The 20,000-nt window shown below is 44.2% G+C and overlaps 1 protein-coding gene across 15 annotated transcripts in view; it reads left to right on the forward strand.

Moving 5' to 3' along the window:
* Positions 1-20,000, forward strand: part of LOC122255685 (uncharacterized) — a 222,894-nt gene that overhangs the window by 195,783 nt on the left and 7,111 nt on the right. For 6 of the 15 annotated variants that reach the window (XM_086547506.1, XM_086547509.1, XM_086547496.1 and 3 more), the window contains 11 exons: positions 10,196-10,429; positions 11,179-13,971; positions 14,211-14,574; positions 14,926-15,134; positions 15,260-15,433; positions 16,111-16,974; positions 17,495-17,692; positions 17,805-17,993; positions 18,134-19,535; positions 19,671-19,821; positions 19,955-20,000. The exon at positions 19,955-20,000 is cut by the window's right edge and continues 150 nt beyond it. In XM_086547506.1, coding sequence (XP_086403632.1) covers positions 10,196-10,429; positions 11,179-13,971; positions 14,211-14,574; positions 14,926-15,134; positions 15,260-15,433; positions 16,111-16,974; positions 17,495-17,692; positions 17,805-17,993; positions 18,134-19,535; positions 19,671-19,821; positions 19,955-20,000 — 6,624 coding nt within the window. Of the gene's footprint in view, positions 1-1,750; positions 3,702-10,195; positions 10,430-11,178; positions 13,972-14,210; positions 14,575-14,925; positions 15,135-15,259; positions 15,434-16,110; positions 16,975-17,494; positions 17,693-17,804; positions 17,994-18,133; positions 19,536-19,670; positions 19,822-19,954 lie in introns of those variants that run through there. The other 9 variants (XM_086547423.1, XM_086547443.1, XM_086547460.1 and 6 more) reach the window with 7 other exon arrangements.

Consider the following 20,000-nt stretch of genomic DNA (forward strand, 5'->3'; position numbering starts at 1 on the left):
TACATATATACATACACAATATATATATATACATATACATACACAATATATATATATATATATATACATACATACATACATACACTATATATATATATACATATACATATATATATATATATATACATATATACACACACACACACACACATACACACATATATGAGAATAGGCTATGTTCATAATGAATTCATACGTAATCTGCGAAGGCAACAGTAAAGAACGCACGGTGAAAGTGAGAGACTCCATGGCCTCAAAATAAATCATCGGAACTCGAAAGGAAGAAAAGCCATTGTAATCTGGTGGGAAAGACGAGCCAAAGAGTAAAAAGAGCACGCGGAGGAAGGGGAGGGAGGGAGGGAGAGGCGTGTGCATCGGCGCCCTCCACGAATTTTGAGAAGCGGAGGGTCGCCGAATGCTCAGCAACGGCTTGACATCATAATTAGTCTGGTTACCGCACCTCAGCGTGTTCTGGCGGTCGTCGCATTTACGGTGGATTGCGTTTCGTTCGGGTGGCTGATCGGCCGATCCGTGGGACGATTTGAAGATGGAAAGAGGTTAACGAGTCGGCAGTTCTATCGGGAAATTGTTGATTCTGGTCGTCAGTCGAGGGAGAGGTATGTGCCAGCCAAATGATGAATGCAATTTCTTTCCCACTTAGTGTTGTCCGATTACCTGCCAGCAATATGATATGTGTCGATGATCATTTGAAGCTCATTACTCTTACTTGACACTCGGTGAATAATGGCGAGACTCATTCTCGTACATCGGAGTGTCTGTCACCTATTCTAATTAAAGGATTGGTTGAACAAGTCGAAATGACGGATCCTGCTCACGGAGGAGTCGCCGCCCACGGTCGGCGGGCGTGATTTGGAGCCCTAGTTGCGGGCGCGCTAAGTCTGGGTTTGGCGTGCGCATGAGGCCTGGTTACGCCTCCCGCGAGCGCCCGACAATGGCCAAGGGGCGGGCTGTTTCCGCATTTTCTGCAACTTTCCTCGACGGCGGCGGCGGTAGGGCGAGGCGAGGCGGCCACTGTGCGTGCGAGCGTGGTGGCCGCCGGACCTGCTGGCTCACTCCTGCTCGCTTCGGAGGAGGATCTTGGCGCTGCGAGATGTGCGGGTCCTCGGCGTCCGTGGCCGTGGTGTTGTGTTGTGCTTCTCGTTTCGGTGCTGTCGTTACGGCCTGCGTGTTCCCCGACTCCTTCAAGCCGTTCGTTTGGGGCTGAGACACATGGGAACGGGTGCGCGGGTGGACCAGGTCAGCTGTGGTCATTCGTGGCCTCAGAGGAGGTCAAAGTGTAGGTCAACGTCACGTTCCTCAGAGTATAGGCATTGAGGTAGCCCGTTGTAGCCCTGTGAAAAGCTAGTTGAGCCTCAGGTGTCTTCTTGTGTACAAGTGAATCTCGGAGTGTCACGAATCTCGATCAGCAAAAGAGGTGTTCGTGGTTAAATAACTTTGTGTTGTGCATTTGTCTAGTGTTGTTGTCAAATTGTGCGCTTTGGCTGTATGTGCTTTAGTGTATCATACGTAGAAAGGCGTGGTGGTGAGTTAAGTATAGCCCGGAGGCGGCAGGTAGGTAAAGTGTGTGGCGGCGGGAAAGACATTACGACCGGAGTTTCTCTTCCGCTGTCGTGCCTGGCACTCGTGCGTACACCCGCGGTGCGTTACCTGAGAGGCTCCGTGTCGTAGGTGTGACGCTCCGCCACGCCATGGCGACACAGTGACGCACTCGCTCGTCCGTGCCGTCGCCATCGCAGCAGGAGCCATGCCGGTGTCCAGCAGGGGCAGGCTGGCGCGTGCGTGGAGGGCCAGGAGGGAGGGGGGGCGGCGGCGAGCCAGGGCCTGCGCGGCGCTCTTGAGGAAGGCCAGCTCGGCCACCCGCCGTTTGCGCCCGTCCATCAGGTGCTCCTCGAGCGATGGCCTCGACTCCATTCAGGATGAGGACGAGTTCGAGTTCCGTCGGGCTCACAGCCTGGCCAAGGGTGACATCTTCCACCCCGCCCTCAGAAGCCCTCGCGCCGCCCTCACTGCCGCCCACTACATCGACGCGCACATTTTCAACACCGCCCTCAAGAGGACCAAACCCAAGTGCCAGAGCAAGGCGCCCGTCTCCTACAACAACTACGTGGACTACCGCGACCTCTCGTGGGTAGCGCCCTCCGGGGACTACAACGAGCGAAGCATCGACGAGTGCATCGCCGCCCGCCGCACGCACCGCTCCAGGGACGTCACCGGGGAGAGCTCCTCCAGCGGGGTGGAGAGCATGACACAGGAGAGCTCCTCCTCCTCCTCGACCTCTTCCTCTACCCGTCCTCCGCCCCCGCCCCCACCACATGCCAAACCCGAGCCCATTTACGCCCGTTCCACCAAAATGAAGAAGGCCGCCCACACCCTTGAGGCTCAGGCTCAGGGAAAGGACCAGCATAACACTTCGACTGGCACCTACGAAGTGACATGGCAGTTCGGACCTCTTCCTCCTCTTCCTCCACCACCTCCTCCTCCACCTCCGCTAAAACTCTTGCCAGTCTCCACCCACTCCAAATCGACTCCCTCTTCCCTCTACGCTTACATGGCGCCGAAAACAACAAGTCCGCCATCTCAACCAAATTCTCTTGCCAGCCAGCCATCCAATCCGCCAAGCCAGTTTTACCGCCTTAGCAACCCAATGTCCAGTGCCATTAACCAAACACCTCATCTCAGGAGCCAGCCATCTTATTTCACAAAACCTGTGTTCCATTCCATCAGCCACCAAACGCGTTCCACAAACCCACATCCCCATTCCACCCAGCCGCCCCAGTCCACTTGCACTACCAGCCAGTCATCGTGCACTACACAACATGTGTATCATTCCAGACACCATCCTCCCCCTCCCCCTCCCAAGCCACTTCATCCAACAATCCCATCCACCAGTGCTCATCCATGCTCCCCCCCTGGTCATACAAGCCAGTCTACAAGTAAGCAATCCAGCTGTTCCGTCGCCAAGAATCCTGATGCAAGCAAACTACCTCCCCCACCCCCACCCCCTCTCCCACCCCCACCCTCGCCCCCTCCCCTCGTCCCTGTCCGTTCCTCGAGTATGCGGCCGAGTGCGGGGGCAAATTTCCCAGCCTCCGTACCTTGGAGGGTACCGACATGTCTTTCGCGTAAGGAGATCAACAAGGTTGTGGCTCGTAATGCAGATGAATGCAACAAGCAGGTCGATGCGTTTTGTGAACAGGATTCGCAGAATTACGTAGAAGTTCACGATGCTTCGGCGCTGTGCGGGCTGGTGGTGAAGGCGGGGCTCAGCACCCACGACTCGGCCGTGGGGACTTCGGGTAACGTCACCCAAGGCCCCGGCGACGCTCGCGCTCCGAGGCTGCCCCTCTCCGACTCTAAGGAATATTCAGCCTCACACACGGAGACCAGCCTCTGCCGAGAGACCAGCGATAACACGGGGGCCGGAACACATTCGTGCGACAGCGAGGGACTCAGCCTGGACTCGACTTCTGCTTCGTGGCGGTGGTGCACAGCGCCCGAAGAACGCAGGCAAGCCCCCTCTCACGGGGATTATGAAGACATGTACTCCGGCAACATGAGTTCCGCGGCCTACGCCATGGCCAGGACGCCCAGCGAGCCCTCGTTCTACGGCGTCGTCTCCAGCACCCTCGTCAGCAATACCTCCAGCCATTACCACGCTGACGCCGAGGATACGCACGAAGGTATAGTGTCCGTCCTTGATTACTTTGGTGTCGTCGAGGGATGTAGTGTGCTGTGTGGTGCCTCGCGTATGAGGAGGGCCAGTGGCAATGATCGTAGAATTAATTTGCGTTTAATACTAGATCTTCTCTTGTGGTTTATTCAGAGAACTTAATCAACACGGCGTATAAGGTCTTATTTACGAAATTAACATGTTTACTCTTCGCCGCTGGATAAAAGTTTTGTTTGTTCTGTTTGCAATGGTTGATTGGTTGTGCCGGATATGAATTTTATTGGGTGAAAACAAATATTGACTTCATCGCTTCGTGTTCGATTGGGGGCCGTGTGCAGATCAACGGGATTTGGGTGATTTAGTTTCGCTGTTATTTTTGCTATTGTCATGGTTTTAATTTTGGGATATTGGAGATATGTACGTGTGTCGTTATTATGACGGTCATCGGTTTCACGTGCAAGTATTTCTCTTCGTTTGATTATCTGAGTCTTGTCTCATTTGGCAATTATGTTCATGTCTAATGTCCCAGTTTCTGCAATATACATTGTCTGGGGAACACAAATGCCACGTACTATTAGAGGGTTTTAATGAACACGTCAATACATATTCTGGGTTAATTAAATGGCATGGCAATGGCTGTAATACTCGCCCTCGCTTAAAACAATTCAAACACCGCGCGCATATACATGTGCTTATTTACGTAATCGTAAGATATCTGATATTTGTGTGTGTGTGTTTGTGTTTGTGTGTATGTATATATGTATAATTTATGTTATATGATAATATATATATATACATATATATATATATATATATATATATATATATATATATATATATATATATATATGTATCTATGTATATGTATGTATTTATATATATTATATATATATATATGTATATATGTATATGTATATATATATTATCATATAACATAAATTATACATATATACATACACACAAACACAAACACACACACACACAAATATCAGATATCTTACGATTACGTAAATAAGCACATGTATATGCGCGCGGTGTTTGATATATATATGTATATATATATATATATATATATATATATATATATATATATATATATATATATATATACATATATATATACATATATATATACATATACATATACATATACATATACATATACATATACATATACATATACATATACATATACATATACATATACATATACATATACATATACATATACATATACATATACATATATATATATATATATATATATATATATATATATATTATATTATATATGTATCTATGTATATGTATGTATATATGTATGTATTTATATATGTATGTATGTACAATATGCATGTGTATATATATATATATATATATATATATATATATATATATATATGTGTGTGTGTGTGTGTGTGTGTGTGTGTGTGTGTGTGTGTGTGTGTGTATGTGTATGTGTGTGAGAGAGAGAGAAAAACAGACAGAGTGAGTGAGCGAGCGAGTGAGTGTTACTAAGAGAGAGCCATATATTTCATTTATAGCCAACATCTGCGCATTTTTTAATATCTTATTATAACAAATGTTGAAACCCGAAAGTCCTTTGTTATTCCGAACAAAGACTATAATTAAATTCGAAATAGCCGAAAAATCTCTCTCGGCGCTTCGGGAACGCAATAACGCGCCGCAAAGACATAAAAATAACAACACCGGCGAAGAACAAAGAAGGCGTCGTTCGCGTTGCATAAACAATCGCCCATTGAAAGACGCGAGATTACTATTATTATCATTACGATTCCTAGCAATAGAATATAGAAGGCGTGGTTGCCCAATTGCTCTTGATGATACAAGTAAAACGACATCGCCGGCGCTAGTCGAGTTCGCGATGCTTGCACTGGCCCGAAGGTGGAGAAAGTAAGTGCGTGATTGCATGCTCGCTCGTATATGTTTGTGCAAGGAAACTCCACAGTGTGTTCAAAGTTGTTTGTTGAATAAGCAAATAATGTTTTCCCTGTGTAATATAATGCGCTATTACAAGAATAATTCAATAGTATTTTCCCCCTGTGTAACATCATGTGCTTCTGTTCCCCGTATGGTGGGTGTTCGCGCTATATTCTTTTTTTTAAGTGGCGAGGCGTGTCGACCCGGTTGTAGGGGGCGGGTTTTCGTGTATGGGGAGAGATCCTGACCGTTTCTACTTTCTTATGCTTAACATGAGGAGCGTGGCTTGTGGTAGCCCTCTCTCGCTCCGCTACATTCTCCCGAACACGAAAGCCCGTGTAGGAACGCCGTGTGCTCCTGCGGTGGGCGTGGTTCCGGTGGGAGGCGAGGGCAAAGGTGGAAGCAAAAGGACGACCCTCCGAAGCCGCAACTTTCTTTTCTCGCACGGCGCTTATGCGAGCGCTGGCGGCCCGGTGGTGCTCGCGGTTCTGATCGGGACGCGTCTCGCGATCTGTTTATGATTTGATTGGGTTCTCTCTCTCTCTCTCTCTCTCTCTCTCTCTCTCTCTCTCTCTCTCTCTCTCTCTCTCTCTCTCTCTCTCTCTCTCTCTCTCTCTCTCTCTCTCTCTCTCTCTCTCCCTCTCCTCTCTCTCCTCCTCTCTCCCTCTCCTCTCCTCTCTCCCTCTCCCCTCTCCCTCTCCTCTCTCCCCCTCTCCCCTTCTCTCTCTCCCCTCTCCCTCTCTCTCTCCCCTCTCTCTCTCTCTCTCTCCTCTCCTCTCTCTCTCCTCTCCCTCTCCTCTCTCCTCTCCCTCTCCTCTCTCTCTCTCTCTCTCTCTCTCTCTCTCTCTCTCTCTCTCTCTCTCTCTCTCTCTCTCTCTCTCTCTCCTCTCCTCTCCCTCTCTCTCTCTCTCTCTCTCTCTCTCTCTCTCTCTCTCTCTCTCTCTCTCTCTCTCTCTCTCTTTCTCTTTCTCTTTCCCTCTCCCTTCCTTTCCCTCCCCTGTTTGTCTATCTGTATATTTATCTATCACTATGCGGTACAACCTAAATAAACACACGGGATCTACTAGCCGAGGGATTCTCCACCAACCGACCGTGCTTTAGGGATCACAAAGTGTGTCAGGAAATCCATTAGTTGGCCCTCTCCCGTAATAGTAAAACGCGGTGAGAGTCTCAGCAAGCGTCGCGGGGACGGGGCACCACGTACGAAGTAGAGCAGCGGCGGAAGTTCGCAGGAAGGAGGCGCTGGTTCCTCCGTTTCCCCGCCCCTCGTTTCCCTCCCTCCCTTTCGCCCCCCTCCTCCTCCCCCGTCCCAGCTCTCTCCCCCAAGGGTGCGACAACCACGGGATCACAGGAAAGTGGAAACCCGGGCCGTGCTCACCGTAGTAATACATGGATGTGTGTCAAGTGGCCCTCCCCTCGCCTATTTGGGACCATTGTGGCAGGCCGAGGCACTCGCTCGCCCGAGGCCGCGTCCCTCACGGATGGTACTGCGACCTGGGCGCGGTTTGGCCTTCGTGCAATGTGGAAATTCGCCGCCAGTTTCCCAGCCTTGATGCCAGTGGCACTTGTCTGTCTGTCTTGGGCGTCACGTTTGAATCAGGGTCGTCTTCTTTGCGATCTTCTTCTCCACGGAAGAGTAACTCATCTCTTTTATAGGCTGTGGTAATCGCCATCGCTCAGGGCCGGAGATCGGAGCCAGGAGCCGTGACTCGACGAGAGGCCACATTTTTATTTTGTTTTTTCCTCTCACTTTTTCTTCTTCGGGGAAAGCGAGTCGAACGGGGCACCGCATACTCGGACGTGATTCGCGTAGGCCCTGGTCGCTGCCGCCGCCGTCGTCGCCGCCGCATTCCGTCACCAGCGCCACAGAAAGGAATTCGCGGAAAAATGGCGTTCCGTGCAGGCATGAGGGGAGGAGAGGGCCCTGGCGCTGTGTCAGCAGGACCAACTTTCTCGCCAGCTTGTTTGGCTTTCCTAGTCATCATTTGTATACATGGGCGGGCTTTTCTCTCTCTCGCTCACTTGTTATGGGGCTCGTCATTGTATCCGATGAATGAAGGAACTTATAATCCCCCTTTTGGAATAACAATTCTTCCCTGTCGAGTCTGGACGGGTGTGTATGGTTGTTTGTTAGGTCTGTGTGGTTCATTGTGTTCTTTTTATAATTAAAGATATATGTCTATCTATCTATCTATTTATATATATATATATATATATATATATATATATATATATATATATATTTGTGTGTGTGTGTATGCGCGTGTGTGAGTGGGCATATCCATATATGTGAGCGAGCGCTCCAAGTTATTCACCGATCACTGTGTCCGTCGGGAAAATCAGCTGTTTCGGAACCTACCATATTTGGCCATTTGTTACGACCGGTTTCCAATCTGACGGACGTGCGGCCCGCTGACAGGTCAACGCCAATAAGCCTCGGACGCGTATACGGCAAGTGTGACGAAGATGTAGCAATTAGAAAGTTCCGTGACAAGCAGACAGCTCCACAGGTTGCGGAAAGCGAACAAGAAACTCTGATAAACGGTTGTTGTTGAATATTAGAATGCACGTTTCTGGAGTCCTAGCAAATAATCCGAGAGGTTTGAAGACGGGATTGTGAGTTGGGGCTTTCACTAATATTCAAGACATTAGCAGGTGATCTGTGTGTATATTTAGCGATTAGATCTTTCCTTGTTAGCTGACGGGCGAGTAGACGATCCTTCAGAAAGACTGGGATTTAAAATGGAAAAAAAATCTTCGTGTGTGAAAAGAGTCGCTTTCAAGACAGGAAGTAGCGGAAGCAGTGAGCCGACACTGTTGTCTTCTTACTTTCACTGCCGCTGCGCTTTTGTTTAATTCCGTATACGCTTGATTTCCGATGGCTACTCATCATTAGAGTCCACTGCCCCTTTTGTCGAGGGCGTTGCAACAAACGGCCGGATCTCGCTCTCGCAACGGACCACCATTTCTGTTTTTCGATTGAGAGGTCTTTTTGTTCTGGAGGGCTTTGGAGGGGGAGTTGGGAATGGGGAGAAATGTTCTGGGAATATATGGGATGTGAAAAGGTCAAGTTGGTTTGGGTGAAATTGTAAAAGAGATTAAGTAACAAAACCCCCTTTTTACGCGAGTGTTTACCCTGCGGACAAAAATGAATGAGAGTCGAGACTCGAAAAGGAGGAGGAGGAGGAGGAGGAGGAGGAGGAGGAGGAGGAGGAGGAGGAGGAGAGAGGAGGAGGAGAGAGAGGAGGAGGAGGAGGAGGAGGAGGAGGAGGAGGAGGAGGAGGAGGAGGAGGAGGAGTGGGGGGGCGTAGTGGAGGCGACAGCGTGGAGAAGCGGCCTGGGCGGAGCGGGGGAGTGACGATGCAAGAACATTGTGCTCCACCTCACGGGTCTTCATTATTGCCATTCCATGTTATCAAGGCATTGTCGGAAAACTTGTCTCGTCACCTGGGATCTCGGGGGATTTTTTATCTTAGGTTTATTTCTCTTTCTTTTTTTCCATTTGCGATAACGATAAGCGGTGAAAAAAATGACAAAGTTTTAAGTTGATGTAAGAATGTGTGCGTGCGGGGGTAGTTTCAATGGGCATTCCGTCGTAGGCGTATGGTTTTATGTTATGAGGATGGCTGAATGGTTAGGTTGAGAGTTGTCATGTGGTCGATGTTGCCATTCTTTATGTAAACAAAACAGTTGTAATTTTTAAATCACAACTATTTCTGGGTATATCTTTTTCAGCATCAAGGGGGTATTTTGCCAAAATATATTTATAGTGTTAATTAGGATGCGCTAATAGAGCCGTTGAACAGTATATTCTACTTTGTTTTTGTATTTTTTTTTTCTAATATCCAGTAGATTTCTATTATGATACTAAAACTTTAGGATAAAGGATGAGTTAGAATGTGACATACAATAGTGATGGATGGGTGCTGCAATGCTTCATTCACGGTAACACCACCACTTAGTTATCAAGATTGCTTGGTTGCATTTAGACGCAATTCAAGAATTTAAACGCAAAACATCCATAGTACATAGCATAGCATTTGTTTTCACAAGCTGGGCCACAGACAAATGTCAGATAAGATAGATGGATATGAATGACAATAGTAAAAAAAATACACATAGTATCTTATCAGACTAGCTGATTAAAAAAAAAGTGATTGTTAGAAACTGCAACTATATTAAACGTACTTACAAACAGACATTAAAAACAAACCATTACACTTGTTATTATTGTTCTGACCATCCATGCCTATCATTTGCTCACTCACATTTGACTCATTAGAAGGCATGAATTTATATGCATGTTTTATTATGTATGTATGTGTGTGTCATGAAGCAAGACTTAAACCTACACTTGACTTGGAAGAGAACAGGGCTTTCAGATTATGTTGCAGTTCCAGTCTTGTTATGTGGTCTCTAGACAGTTGAAAATTATCGCTATCATCATTACTGGCATTATTGCAATCAATGATACCAATCCTTTATCAGCAGAAATGTGGATATTAGGCATTGACATTGTAGCTCATCATTTCAGAAACTAATGAATTCCCTTCTGCTTTTCAGGGTCCCTTACTCGTGATCTGCGGCAGTACCTGAACACACGTTTCCAGAAGGGTAGCGTGGACCATGAGCTGCAGAACACCATCCGCGACAACGTGTACCTGCGTACTGTTCCAGTGACCACTCGGTCTCCACGTCAGGGGGAGGTCAACGGAGTCGACTACACTTTTCTCTCAAAGGAAGAATTTCGTGCTCTGCAGAGATCTGGGAACCTCTTGGAGTCTGGTGTCTTTGAGGGTAAGTCTGACTTCTGTAATGAGGGGCTTGACTTTGGTTTTCTTCTCACTGGCATGTCTTGCATGTTGCTAATAACAGCATGAAGCACTTATATAAAAATATATTTTTAAGGATAATGTTTTGAATCATATTTAGGTGAATGCTTGCAAAACTAACTGTTTCCATTATCTCAAGAATGGCTTTCTAAAGACCTAACTGGATAATAGCAGATAATGATATTATCAGAGCCTGTTTAGATTTGCTCTGAGTTTTCTTACTATTATTTAAAAAAAATGAAAATGGAGTGGATGACCTCTTGTGCCAATGTATCTTGTACTTACAGAATATTTACAGTCATAATCTAGTAATAAAGCCAGTAAGTTTTTATGAATACAGTTTTATCATGCCCAAAAGAAAAAGAAGTTCAAAGTTGGTGATAAGATATAAGATTGTAAGTTGGAGATAAGACATGGCATAGTGCCGCTACCAGTACAAATGTTATAGTGATGGCGTTACCTGTTAGGAGGGCATCATACAGGGAATATCTTCTAAAGTACCAGCAGGATACTCAAACAAGAACTAGAAATGTTGCAAGAGGTATGCAGAGTTTTTGTCTAATATGATAAGTTTTTCCTGATTGAAAGTCACATGGCACAGGAGGTCATTCAGTCAATTTTGCATGGGGTGTGGCTCTTGCTAGATGGCAAGTGTGTCTCCACAGCATGATGTGACACTGTCATTTGGCAGAAGGTGAAGTATTTTGCTTTCAGGATATGAATATGGGACACCAGTACCATCCCCCATATCATCTGCGCTGCAGCAACGGCACACTGCAGAGCGTATAACTCGACATAGGTTGCGCTACAGGATGGCATCAGTCACATCACATAACTCGTCTGAAACATTTCCAAGCCCGATTATGGAACGAAGACGCCTGCCTCCACTCCTTACTCCCTGGATGGGCATGCGACGGGGAAGAGCTTCGTTGCCCAGTGACGATGCCCCTCCCAGTGAACCCCAGAGTGAACCGGGGTTGGATCCAGATCCACATACAGAACCTCTGGATGGCAATAACCTCTTGCGATCTTTTTCTCTGCCCACAAAACAACCAAGGGCAGGAAAATATAGCTCAGACAAGATCAAAACTCTTCCAGGAAGATTGTTCAAAGGGGTTCAGCGCCCTTCACTTAGAGAATTAAACCGAACTTTCAGTGCAAATGAGATCAAAGAATATTTTATTCGAAACGGGAGCCAGCGGTATCGTTTGGGTGAAAACGAATTGCGTGGTCAAGCTTACATGTCCAGAAAGCATGAAATGTCATTGCCAAACAATCATTCTACAGGTACTTTTACTCGTAGAGCATCTAGCCATGGTAAAAATTCTTCTATGCGGAAAAGTAAAAGCTTAGTCTCATTTTCTGTAGATCCTGATTACAAATCTCAGCCAAGTAGTTACCTTGTAGCACAGTCACTCCTTACCCAGCCTCAGCAGAGAATAAGGAAAAGAACGCTATCTGATGAATATTACACTGAAGAATCAGACTTTGAATCTCTCTTTGGTGAGAGTGATGAAGATAGTGATACTGTTGCTGGTAGTGACAGTGGTGCAGATAACACATCCGATGACAGTGACACATTGTCCGCTCATAGTGAAGTCACTACAAAGTCAGACAATTTTGTGTATCCAAATCTTCACAGAGTTTATAATAGAAAACTGCAGACAGCATCTGTAGATTGTATAGATAGAATTCCTAAAGTAAAAGGTATATCTGCTGATAATCTCTCTTTGCTATCCAATGAAGAGTCAGTAGACCCAGATCCTGTTTTTCCTAGTAAACAAAATCTTAACCAGAACATACCCTCCTTTCACACCTCTGTATTAAAAAACAATCCAAACGTATCTGCACCAGAAACTGCTTCCTCTGATTCTCGTATGCGATTAGGCACTAAGTTCCCTGAATTCCATCATGACATCACAGGATATGACAGTGAAGCAGAGACCATAATTGATGTTAGTCAGGAGGAGACTTTGTCTGAAGCCAGTGATTCAGCCTTCCCTTCCACACCTCAAGCATTGTCAGTGTCTCCAGATGGCACTGCAATGGAAACTGCATCATGTACAGATAGTGACATATCTAGTGTTAATTTAGACGATTTCTTGTATGACTCAGGTTTTGAAAAGCAGTCAGATGGGTGTGACAGTTCGTCTTCTGACAGTGTAAATGTATATACGGTCAACCATAGCATTCAGGATCAGGGAGCTAGCAAGTATATTATGACATTTGACTCCTCAGACTTGAAGATCACAAGTGTAAAAAAGCCAGTATTACCACCTAGAAGTTCTTCACTTAAAAAAGATATTCAAAGTGTTAGTGATCATAAAGGAGAGCTATTAGATAAGCAGAGTGATGCTAAAAGATTGATTATAGAAAACACAGTATCAAAAGAGTACAGAACTCCATTAGAAAAAGAAACTAGACAAAGGAAACCACTGAGCCAAAAGTCTGTCTGTAGTGCTAGCTCTGTTACAGATGTTAAGATTCCCACCAGAGGTTTAAGTGTCCGACCAGCCCCAGATGGAAGATGTTCAACTGGAATGGTATCAGACAGTTTCTTGTTACATGAGAATCCAGGAGAAGATATGATTGACTATCCTAAAATCAATGGTTCTGTAAAATATGGAAGGTCTTCACAAGAATCAAAAAGTAAACAGCCTCTAGCACATGCACAAAATAAATCTGAGAATGTTCCCAAATCTAACAGGAGTGATTTCATCAGACTTGTAAAGAGCGTAGAGAACTTGTATGCAAAGAAGGATGGAAATAGGAACTGGAAAAAAAATACTGCAAATTCAGCCTTAACTTTGGATGTTAATTCAAGTACTGTTAATGGGAAAGAACCACATATTTCAGATGTTAAATCTAATAATGGTGATTTTACCAGATTTATGAATAATCCAAATAGTTCAGAGGTACAAAATTCTGAAAATAGAAAAAACTCATTCACCTCAAAAACACCACAAAAGGAAACCACTGTTATTGACAATGAAAGAGTTAGTAAGTCAATGTCACTGCCAATTAAAACTCCAAGAGTATCAAAATCACATGTTGCAGCTGCTAGTACCCTGCCACATATGGATGCCAGAGGATATTTGAAATTTGAAGATGATAGACTTCTAAATCCTAATTTCAAGGGAGAAGAAGATGACCTTTGCATACCTCCACCACCACCGCAAAGAACGTTATTCATAAGTAGAAATACTCCCTCGAGATTTAGTGTAATAAAAACACCTCATGAGAGACAGCGGCGTGCTATAAAACATCAAGATAATGACCCTAAATATATAATCAATTCTTGTCTAAACTCAAAGACAGCAAAAAATAGACTGTCAAATGAGGGTAAACGATCCCCAATTGTAGACAAAAGAGACAGTCCAGAAAATGAAAGAAAGTTCATCAACATAATGTTAAGGCAGACTGAAAATGGAAATAATTGGCGGAGATCTTTTGGCACAGCTTATAATATTAGGTCATCAGGCGATTCTGGTTACAATGACAATTCAGGTATTTTTATAGCACGCTTCTTATGTTGCTTTAGGCTTAATAGTAAGCTTTTCATTCTGTATAACACTTGCATGCTTATTAGTATGATATGTGTAGATTTAGCACACTAATATTCAAAGCTTGATATTTTTTCAAATAATTTCATTTTGATCAACCATCTTTTAAACAATGTTATTATATGAAATATTCAATCATAGCAAAAGTACTTTCTCTTTATATATATTGAATGTTTTTCTTAGGTAACCACTACGGTACTCCAAAACCTCCATCGTTACCTCCGGACCACCTGTCTCGGGGCCCAGCAGGTGCAGCAGTCTTACCTGGAGCTCACCCCAGCTCAGAAGGTAAACGACGACGCAACCGCTCCAATGTAGAAGCCATGGCTGCCAACACCACCAGCACGGAGCCTCCACCAGACTCACCCAAGCATCCTTACCCGCCAGGATCACATTACAGCCCTCCTGGCATGCACCAAGGGATGGTGGCAGAGGAGGGAGGCATGCAGCTACAACCTCCGGACTCTCCGACTTCTGGAGAACTCGGTCCACTTCCTTCCAATTGGGAGAAGGCGTATACTGAAAATGGGGAGCCATATTATATTGAGTAAGTAACTGGTTCTATGATCACTTTATATTAACCCTGCCACAGAAGGTATGTTTCACGGGGGGATCACTTTCATACTGCATTTTATATTTTGTTGAAATTACAAGTTATTTTTTCCTTCAGTTTTGTAACTAGGGCATCATGCTGATTAGTAATGGGTATCATAATACTATTATACTATATATAGACTCTACATAACATAAGTCTAGTAGATGATAGAAAATGCACAGAACATCTTAAGAGGCTCTACATATTAAGATGTTGAACTTTGTGGAAGTGTTGATTTGCATATATAATTGGGTCAGTTATTAACATATTTTACTTATTGCTTATTCCGCTTTTCTCCTACAGTCATGTGGCTGGAACGTCTTCCTGGTTGGATCCCAGATTAGCACGTGTCCAAAAAAGAAATGCAGAAGAATGTGGGGAGGATGAGCTGCCATTTGGTTGGGAGAGAATAGATGATCCTCAATATGGTACATACTACATTGATCATGTGAACCGGAAAACGCAGTATGAAAATCCTGTGATCATGGCAAAGAAGCAACCCACTGAACAAGGTAAACCCTCATTTTGAATTGTAGAATTATGATTTTTATTTACTTTTTTATATCAGATGATTTATAATAAGGAGAAGAAAAATCAACTCAAATTGCAGATGTACTAACATGACTCATGTTTACAGGAGGTGGAAACAGTCCAGCAGAAGGTGGGAACAACACTTTCCCTCGCCAGAAGAAGTCGGCAAATGAGGGCAGTGGTGTGGGAGCCCCAAACACAGCTGATGGCCCTCAGCTTCCTCCTGGTAGTGGCCCTAAACGTGCAAACAGTGAGTGCGATCTAAAGTCCTCCCACACAGGTACCTAAGCAACTCCATCTTTCTTTGAGTGTTCAGTAAAGGCAGTGTGGTTAGGGTTTTTTCCAGTGTTAGCAGTTCTTGTTTTTTTATATGAATCCCTTGAATGTTGTGTATTTTTTGTGTGCTTTGTTTTTTGTTTTGTTTTATTCAAAATTAGCAGCAGCAGTGTGTGAACCCTTTGCCTTTTATGAACCTAGTCTTTCTCTTCTAGGTGATGCAGGCATGGCCCCTCTGAGCCATAACAAAGTTCTTAGTATAGGTGTAATAATATCTCCATCGAGAAATTATTAGGCCAGTGTTTCAGAATGTATGGAATTTCCGATCTTGTAGTATACCATAGCTAAGTTCCAGCTGGGATTCTAACTCTCTAATTTCCTGGCATAAGAGGGGACATGTTTTGCATGCATTTAGTAGTTTGCATCTAATAATGTCTCTGTTATAACAGTCCAGAGACAAGTATGGCTCAGCTATATTTGTTTTGTTTTTGCAGCTATATAAAGCAAGTGTAAGCTAGCTCAGTTTTTGTTTTTGTCTTGTCAAATGTATTTAGGAAGTCATGATAACATTTTAGTTGTGCAAGCAAGGAGCAACACAGTATATGAGAGATTGGATCTTGGTAAAGCAGTATGACTTGCTTGCTACTGTATGTAAATGAGTTTGTCTCTGGGTTGTTCTAGGGCTCATGCTGTACCTGCCCTGTTTACCGTGCTTGGCATCAGAAGGCAAAGACTCTAAGCTGCAGGTGCAAGCGCAGCAAACGTATATTCGGGTTCACAACCGTATGGACAAGAACTCCCTCCCTCGTCCTCGCTCTCTCTCTCCCAATCACAAGCATCTTGATAGTTCTCAGAAACATTCAAACTTAAATCTTAGACAAAACTTAACCATTTCTGGCCCTATGGATCCTGTACATTTAGCTAGTGGAACACCTCATAAGGCAAACAATCTCTCACAAAGTTCTCAGGTTTCAAAGCCAAACAACTTAGCCATTTCTCCCAACAATATTCACCCTCCTGACCAAATGAATTCAGCCAGTAAGCAAAGTAATGCTAGTAGAAACCAAAAACCAACACTAAGTCATGGAATACGGAATCAAGAGGTGAAGAATCCAACCTTCAATCAAACCATTGTCCCAAATTTTGCCAAGCCACATTTTCCCAACTACCAAAATCTCGCTCCCAAATCGCTTCGTCTCCGAGTACCTCAAGCCTCATCCTCTCCCAAAGGACCAATGCCAATGTTCAGTAGTCCTTACAATAGCCTCAGGTTTAACTACAGCACAGGCTCCAGTCCTCTGCAGTACAGCCCGAGCCATATTGTAAGAGGCAGTCCACCCCAATTCCCCACCCCAACACCTTACCCTCTCACTAGATTCTTGTCATCACCACTACCAAGCACCCAGGATTTAGCATACCCAGTAATTCATCACCAAAGATCATACTCTAGCTATTACCCTTACTCTGTGCTCACTCCCTCTGCCTCCCCCCTCTACCGTCCATCGGAGGACCCTATAGTATCGGCAGTCAGCTTAAGAAGGAAAGGTATTCTCCAAAGAATAGTGTTGGCTGCTTCATGCTTCTGCTAATGATTGTTCTGCTGGGCTGGTTTTAGCTTTGGCATTTTTTTTTTATTTTTTTACTTATTGACAATTGTTATGATTTTTGTTTTAATACACATGGAGAAAGTATCTTATGTGTTTGTATGTATGTGTATTAATGTGATTAGGTCTTGAACACAATCCCCAATGGTACCTGATGTGAGGAGATATTTTCGCTTACTAATTATGGTAACACACTAATATGTGCTATTACATTAACCTGAGATGTGCGACTGGGTGGGCTAACCTATACACCACTAACTTAGTAACAGCACTGGAAAATTTTTGATATAAATTGATTTATTGATTTAATTTATTTAATACCTGTACTTATTTTGGCCAGCAGTATATACTGAAATACTGATGCATTTTTGTTGTTTCTGTTGCGCTCTTGTGTTTTATTTTAAAGTACTCTGTTTAGATAAATTTTGATTTAAAATTACTCATTCAATATAATCTTTCAGACCATTCAGGCCAAGGTATAATATTCACCCGTAACCCAGCAGAGCTGCAGGGTGAATTTATCCGCACCAGCTTGGTAAAGTCCTCGAGAGGCTTGGGCTTCACGATCGTAGGAGGTGACGACAATGAAGAAGAGTTCCTTCAGATCAAAAGTGTAGTCCCTAATGGTCCAGCATGGCAAGACGGAAAACTCCGCACAGGTAATGTCAGCAAACAGTCTTTGCTGTTTGGATTTGTAGAAGTAGGAAAGAGGGTATACCATATTTTTTTCAAGGTTTATTTCTATACTGAATTTTTTTCTCATCTTTGCAGGTGATGTTCTGGTCTATGTGGGTGACACCTGTGTTTTAGGCTATACTCATGCTGATGTTGTGAACATGTTCCAAAACATAGACCCAGGGCGCACAGTTTACCTAGAGGTCTGTAGAGGTTATCCTCTGCCTTTTGATCCCAACGACCCAAATACTGAAATTGTAACCACTGTAGCTGTAACGACTGCTGGTGAGTGCTTGGCAACTGCTATTTCTGTAACTGTGCTTCCGTTGTATTGCTATTGTTTCATTTATATTTTGCACAAAATGGTTATGTAGGTAGTGTTGCTTATTTATGTGCTTTTTATAAAAGAGTTTCACTTTTTGCAGATGCAAGATCATCGAAGTCTGGTTTTTGCGAAGGCTATGAACGATCGAGAAACAATTCGAGCGAGAGCATGAACACAGCGAAGTCAATGCCAGACCTAAGTAATCCCGAACGTGTTCAAGAAGTCCCTCGGCCAGGGAGTGCCGACCTGCTTAGTTCTGAAAATTTTGATCACACGCCTGATATTTTAGACTTTTATCCATCAGCCTTAAGCAAACCTGAATACCTGACTATACCAATTGTGAAAGGTACCAATGGCTTTGGATTTACCATAGCGGACAGTGCATATGGACAAAAAGTGAAAAAGATTTTAGATCGTGTTAGGTGTAAAAACTTGATCGAAGGTGATATTCTAGTTGACATAAACAATATAAATGTGAAAGGAATGAGTCATACAGAAGTGGTGCAAGTCTTGAAAGATTGTGCACAAGGGCAGGAGGCTGTTATTATGGTGCAAAGAGGTGGGCTTAACTCACCAACGAAGTCTCGAGGGATTCGCAAAGATCAAACTAGCCCCAAGAAATCAGGAGTTGCCAGTGGGCTTTTCAGAAGTAAAACTCCAACTGCGGATATGTACAGTTCACAACCCAAGGAAGTGATTCCGAATAGACCTAAGACTCCACTTGTAGATACTCGAAATCGGCCGAAGACTCCAAACGTCATGAGCAGTGTTGATGTCAATAACACAGTGGATGGGAGCAGGCAGCTGGAAGGCAACATGGATTATCGACCACCCTATACACCTACCTCAGTTCATGCGCCATACCCGGGTGCATTCTCTTATACTGGGGGACAGGGAGACTCCCAGTATGACTCTAAGGTCAACACCATGTCTGCGCAGATGGGACAAGTCAGCCTGGAGCAGAACAACTACGAAAATTACATTGGGGAAATGAATCGTAATGCTAGCCAGGATAGTCAAGGAGATGGCCAGGTTCCCCCACAGAATAGTTACTACTACCACAATGATTTGTATGCTCAGGATGGGTACTACCAGCAGCATCCTGACCATTACGAATATGAAATGAAGAGAACTAATGCAAAGACACCTACTAAGGAATACGTCAACCAGGGATATCCTCATTATTTACACTATAACAACAATCTTTCCAATACATCAAACCTTATAAATAATAATCATAACACAAGCATGGAACAAAATTCTGGCTATGATTACATGCAGTATTCCAAAGATGGCTATGATCTACCCCGGCAAGACTCTGGCTATAGTTCGCAAGCTCAGATTCCTCCTGCCAGGAATCCCTATCCACCTTTCCATGGCCAGAACAACTCTGCAGGTTATAACAATGCTGATGGCTTCAACAACCAGGCTGACAGCTTAGGAAGAAGGAAGGAGTCCACCAGCTTTGAGTATGAGCATCCAGCACCAGTCAGCATGCCCAGGTATTTTGCAGAATTCATTTTTTTATGTTTTTATTTCTTTTTCTTAGAATTGTGTTATGTTGTAAGTGAAATCTGTAATCTATAATTAACATTAATATGTTAAAGAAAAAAACAACTAATGATAACTTTTTACAGATTCCCTGATGGGCGGTACAGTGTGAATCCTCGTGGTCCTCCTGTTGGTTCCAATGACAGTCTAGGATACATGGAATTCACTGTAACACTTAAGAGACAAGAGACTGGCTTTGGTTTTAGAATCGTTGGGGGAACTGAAGAGGGGTCTCAGGTAAGCCCAGCTTAGATACACTCCAAGTTCCTTTGAATATCAAGAAAAAAAATAGGTTTTTTAACTTTAACTTCTCTATTTTTCTTACCGAGATAGCATGTCAGTTGTAATCATATTGCTATCCCCTTTGCAGGTATCCATTGGCCACATAGTCCCTGGTGGAGCAGCTGACCAAGATC

The sequence above is a fragment of the Penaeus japonicus genome, unplaced genomic scaffold (genome assembly GCF_977035675.1).
Source record: "Penaeus japonicus unplaced genomic scaffold, GWHDUDI00000001_assembly GWHDUDI00000002, whole genome shotgun sequence".
NCBI lineage: Eukaryota > Metazoa > Arthropoda > Malacostraca > Decapoda > Penaeidae > Penaeus > Penaeus japonicus.